Below are 6,343 nucleotides of genomic sequence, written 5' to 3'. Positions count from 1 at the left end.
CTTTCCCGGATTAACCCACGAAAGGCTGCGGGCCCTGACAACATACCTGGACATGTACTGAGAGACTGTGCTGCACAGCTGATGGATGTCCTAACAGACATCTTCAACACCTCGCTGAGCCAGGCAGTCGTCCCCACGTGTTTCAAATCCACCTCCATAATTCCAGTACCAAAGAAGTCACCCTGTCCTGTCTGAATGACTATCGTCCCGTAGCACTGACCCCAATCATGATGAAGTGCTTTGAGAGGTTAGTCATGCATCACATCAAGTCCAGTCTCCCAAACACACTGGACCCATTCCAGTTTGCATACCGTCCAAACCGTTCCACGGACGATGCAATATCCACCACTCTCCACCTAGCTCTTATTCACCTGGAACAGAAAGACTCTTATGTAAGAATGCTGTTCATCGACTTCAGCTCAGCATTCAACACTATAATCCCATAACAGCTCATCCACAAACTAAACTTGCTGGGCCTTAACACCCCCCTCTGTAATTGGATCCTGGACTTTTTAACTGCAAGACCTCAGTCAGTCCGTGTCGGCCGCAACTCCTCCAGCACTACCACACTGAGCACAGGTGCCCCACAAGGCTGTGTGCTCCGCCCGCTGCTCTTCACACTGCTGACCCACGACTGCACTGCCAAGTCCAGCTCCAACCACATCATCAAGTTTGCTGATGACACAACTGTGGTAGGCCTCATCAGCAACAACGATGAAACGCTCTACAGAGAGGAAGTGGCACAGCTGGCGAAATGGTGTGGTGCTAACATCCTGTCCCTCAATGTGAGTAAGACAAAAGAGGTTGTGATGGACTTCAGGAGAAACTCTGTTGACCACCCCCCACTGACCATTGACGGCTCGACCGTGGAGAGAGTCGGCAGCACTAAATTCCTGGGGGTGCACATCTCAGAGGATCTCACCTGGACCACCAACGTCACGTCACTCAACAAGAAGGGACAACAACGCCTCCACTTTCTCCGCCGGCTGAAAAGGGCAAGTCTCCCACCACCCATCCTCACCACTTTCTACAGAGGCACCATTGAGAGTGTGCTGACCACCTGCATCACTGTCTGGTACGGGAACTGCAGTGCTGCTGACCGCAAGACCCTACAATGGACAGTGAACACTGCTGCAAAGATCATCGGTGCCCCTCTCCCCTCCATCCTGGATATTTTCCTCACATGATGCTCCAGCAAGGCCTCCAGCATCATGAAATACCCCACCCACCCCTCCTACAACCTCTTCCAGCTTCTACCATCAGGTAGAAGGTAACGGAGTATCAAAGCTCGCTCTGTCAGATTGCTCATCAGCTTTTTTCCCCAGGCTGTGAGAGCTCTTGAGAACTCACCCAACTCATTAATACTGTTGACAACTTTTCCTAAGTGCAATTCTGAGTGTGCTACACACAGGTGAGTGGGCTATACAAACCACCTGTAGTAACGCACTCATCCCACTATATGCACACTAGACACTTTCTATAAACACTCCCTGCTACAAAGACTCAATAAGAAAATGTTTACTTGAGCATTGCACTACAAATCTTTTTGCACTATGCGCTGCTTCCCACAAAATCTCTCTTTAATCTGCACAACAATTTAATGTACTAAATATATATACATATTTTATTTTTATTTATATCCTTTTGCACAATTTCATGTACAGTATATATGTAAAGTTCTTGTACAGTCTCAGTTTGTGTATGTCTAGGAAACTAGGTATAGTAGTTATAGTATTTATATAGTCAGATGCTCTTTTTTTTTTCTTATACTTGCATTGTTGTGTTTATCTTATGTTTAACTAGTATGTAGCACCGTGGTCCTGCGAGGCATGACATTTCGTTCCACTATATGTCCACACATGTAGCCAGGGCCGGCGCTAGCCATTTGGGTGCCCTAAGCACAAACGCTTGGCAAAATCACATCACGTTCAGTTGCAGGGTTTTTCTAAAGTTCACCTTACCAAGAGGCAGATAGGCATTATATTGAAGCGAAGAAATTACAATAGGGAACGTTCTGCACTAATAGCTATATGCACACACATCTGTAACGTATAGCCTACCTAGGGGGAAAATTAGCTTTATTTGTCATTCAAATATGACGATGAGGACCCCAACGATTGGCCTTCCTTTCCTTCTCAAACAAACGGCATCTTTAACAGCCCAAGTTTCAAAATTTCCCGGGGGAGAAACCCCCGGACCCCGTTAAAATAAAAGACTCAACATGCAGGGCTAAAGCCCCGGATCTTTTGCACTACTAGCGACGCGGACGCGCCGACGCCCCTGGACATGCATACTACACGCACAAAACTAACATTTTTATTTAAAACATTGTCTTACCTGCAAGCGACGCGCGAGCATCATCCCGCTGTCTCTTCTTTTTTCTTTTTTCCGCCCCCGACTCTTGGTGCCTTTTCGAGGCCATGTCTGAGGTCGGTGTCGGCCAAATTTGAAATTGATTTAAGCATAATTGAACAGACCACTGGGAGGTGGGGAAGGGGGGGCACCAGAGGGAGACTGGCACAGAGATTCACCTTTTTCTCGACTAATTTGGTCTAGGCCTATATTACTTTTGTATTGCTTTTGTATATTAACATGCTATAAATATTTTATTTGTTATTTATACTAGTAGCCTATATTGTGATAATATTTTCACGACCCAGATTTTTTGGTGCCCCCCCCCAAGCACTTGGTGCCCTACGCGCAGTGCGTGATGTGCGTGTGCGGAGCGCCGGCCCTGCATGTACCAGAATGACAATAAAGCTCAACTTGACTTGAACTTGACTTGATCCCTGTAAACCCTAATGACATGTTCCAGGTGAAGTGACCCTCATTCTCTTTACTAAGCTGATGTATATATTTAGGCAGAATGGAAGCAAATGCATTTTATGACGGATGCTGAATGAACAAATATCTGCTGGACAAAAATCTGCAGAAACGCCTCTTACATAACAGACGTGACAGACAGATCCGCAGGTTTTTCCCGTTTCCTGTGAGATTGTCCTCATACAGTACTCCCAGAGTGTCCATCAGGTCTGGTCCAGGAACATTTGGACCCTAGAATGACCGTTGCTCAGAGTCTGGATGAAAAATATATGTTTTACATTTAGAAGCATCGCCTACATTTCCCACAGATATGGCAAGTGTTTCATTAAATTCCGCCAGCGACCGGTCACTCTGTGACGGGCCGTTCATGCCATGTTTGTTAGTGGTTTTGGCCCCGTTTCCCACATTTAGGTGCGTGTGTCTGTATGCCAGCCTGCGGTTGCTGGAACACGTGCGCGTGTGTTTGTGTGTTGTTTTTGGAATGCAGAAAGGGGCAAGACCGTTACTTGATTCCCAAACCAATCACAACCTCCAGCAGCAGTGTGTGTGGGTGACAGTGAGAGTATAAACACACCGGTGAGCAGACGGATGACAGATTCAAGAGACCAGCATCACCATCGACTGAAGAACAAACCCAGACCTGAAGAGCCATGAAGACTCTGAGCCTTCTGAGTGTCTGCGCTCTGCTGTCTGTCTGCGCGTCTATGGGAGGTGAGGCACCTTCATCATGACATCAGTGTGACTGAAGTGTGTGTGTGTGTGTGTGGGCTCTTATCAGTGTGCTGTGTGTGTATCTAGTGTACACAGAGCCGGATGCAGCAGATGAACCTGCAGCCGAGGTGGTGCTTCCTCCCACCGGAGCTCCGGCTGATTCCGACTCTTCCTCAGCATCCTCATCTGCCTCAGACTCAGACTCCTCTTCCTCTGAGTCTGACTCTGCATCCGACTCCGCATCTGATTCTGCATCTGATTCTGCATCTGATTCCGCCTCAGATTCCTCCTCTTCCTCGTCTGAATCAAACTCTGTCAGCACTGAAGGTGAGAAACAGCCTGTCTCATGTGTTTCATCCATAGGTTAAGAGTTTGTGTTTATATTTTCTGAACTGAGAGAGTTTTTGTGTGTTTTCAGGAACTCCTGCCCCTCATGTGCTGCTGAAGAGAGACGTGGCCGCTTCACTGCTGCGACACCGGAGAGCTGGAGCTCCTGCAGCCAACCTGAGCCCTCAACAGCTGGAGAGGTCAATCACACACACACACACACACACACACACACGTTGGTTTTTGTGGTTTATGGGGACTCTCCATAGGCGTAATGGTTTTTATACTGAACAAACTGTGTGTGCTATTGCCCTACACCTAAACTTAACCCTCACAGGAGACTTTGTGCATTTTTAGATTTTCAAAAAAACACAATTTAGTATGTTTTTTAAGCCTTTTGAATTACGGGGACATAGGCAGTGTCCTCATAAACCACCTTCATATTGTAATACCTCTGTCATACCCATGCCATTATACACATTTGTGTCCTCATAAACCACATAAACATGCACACACACACACACACATCTCATACACACACACACATACACCTCACACACACACATTTCATACACACACACACACACACAAACTGATATGAACTACACATACATTCAAACCAAATATTATTCAGACACTTTGACTTGAGCATGTTTTGCTTAAGGTTTTCTTCTTTAATTGCTAATGTGATCTTTTTCCACCACAGACTGAACTAAATGAAGCATTGCTTGGTGATTGGTTGAGCTAAATTGGTTTTATCTTATAGTGTTCTTAAATTTAACAGCTAACAGCTATTCAACCCAATTCATTACATTCCTTTCTATCAAAGTTATCTGACATTATCAAGATGAGTTTGTTCTGACTCTTCTCATATTTTATTGCCATTTCCTAAACTATAGCAAATAAACTGCGATCATGTGAGAAATGTTGAAGGTGTCTGAATAAATTTAGGTTTGACTGTAGCTCCTCTGATGCTCATCAATGTCTGTCATTTATTGATAATTGACTGATGAAGAAACATTTGTGTTGTGATTCTCATGCTGGATTTTGTCTCTCCGTCCTTCAGTTTGCGAGAGGTGTGTGAAGTGAATCTGGCCTGTGAACACATGGCTGAAACCGCCGGGATCATAGCAGCTTATACTGCATATTATGGACCAATCCCATACTAACACACACACACAACACACAACACACACACACACACACACACAACACACACACAACACACACACACACTTTACATGGACTTCTGATGTCTTCATACTGATATAATGATACACTCACACAAACTTTCCTGTATTTTTGTTCATTTTTTTTTGTAGACATTTCGTGTGTTTTAATGCCAGACAACTTAATGTAGGTGATATCAGGTTTTGTTGTCCTTTCACTGGGAGAAATCAGTGAAATATGATTTTTCATGTTCATGCGATTGAGACTATAGTGCAATTAGACTCAGATTCCTCAGTGTTAGTGGAATGTGTTTAACTCCTCTATATTATGCCTGTTTATAGATATGAAACATATATTTAGACACGTTAAATAGATTGTTGAAGTAAATGATTCTTTTTGTTAGTTTTTGTAAATCAAAGGTGCTATTTCACACTGACTGAAGGCAGAATGATTTTTCCTGTAATGTTCTGTAAATAAAACACACGAGCTGTTCATTGACAACGTGCCTGAAGCTGTTGACATTTTTGTCAATGTTTTATTGTACTGTGCACATAATAACTGTATAGAAAGTATGCTATAATAAAGATACAATATATAAGAGCGAGAGTGTCTGATCAATTATTTCGTGTTATGATTTATTTTAAAGGTCAGAATGTTTGTTCAAACACACAGCAGTTAGGACTAGAAGGTATACAGCTAAAACTACTGCGCATGCGCACATCAATACAGCGCGATTTTTTTTGTCACACTGTACAACAATAATTACTATTTTAGTAGAAAATTACATTTCATTGCTAGTTTCCGGTTGGAGCTGTATCCCTTGTAGCCACAACCATGATCAAATGAATTGCTCATTTTATTATTCACGCGATATTTGATGCTAGCTCTGATATCTATGGAAGCCCGTTTCTGTGGAAGCCCATTTCCGCCACTGAATAAAAAATGAGACACGGTAATTGCGACTTTTTATCTCACAATTCTGACTTTTTTTCTCGCAATTGCAATTCTGAGATATAAACTCATTCCGAGATATAAACTCGCAATTCTGAGATATAAACTCATTCCGAGATATAAACTCTGATATCTATTGAAGCCCGTTTCTGTGGAAGCCCGTTTCCGCCACTGAATAAAAAATAAGACAAGGTAATTGCGACTTTTTATCTCACGAGATATAAACTGGCAATTCTGAGGATTCATTATTTAGTATTAGTTATTATTTTAAGTTTTTTTTTTAGTCAATTATAAAGAGTTCAGATGCAAAAGCCTCTAAATGCCATCTGAAATTTTACTTCTGTGATAAAATTATCATTGC

At 43.2% G+C, this 6,343-nt stretch overlaps 1 protein-coding gene across 1 annotated transcript; it reads left to right on the top strand.

The window, feature by feature from the left end:
• Positions 1-3,416: 3,416 nt before the first annotated feature.
• bglapl (bone gamma-carboxyglutamate (gla) protein, like) lies at positions 3,417-5,634 on the top strand. Its single transcript, XM_079432559.1, has 4 exons — positions 3,417-3,534; positions 3,622-3,861; positions 3,953-4,061; positions 4,928-5,634. Exons 1-4 carry the CDS (start codon positions 3,474-3,476, stop codon positions 5,028-5,030), a joined length of 513 nt encoding a protein of 170 aa, XP_079288685.1. The 5' UTR covers positions 3,417-3,473; the 3' UTR covers positions 5,031-5,634.
• The last annotated feature ends 709 nt before the right edge of the window (positions 5,635-6,343 follow it).

The sequence above is a fragment of the Barbus barbus genome (assembly GCF_936440315.1).
Source record: "Barbus barbus genome assembly, chromosome: 13".
Classification (NCBI taxonomy): Eukaryota; Metazoa; Chordata; class Actinopteri; order Cypriniformes; family Cyprinidae; genus Barbus; species Barbus barbus.
The sequence above is the reverse complement of the archived record's forward strand: the minus strand, read 5'-3'. Positions and strand labels throughout refer to the sequence as shown.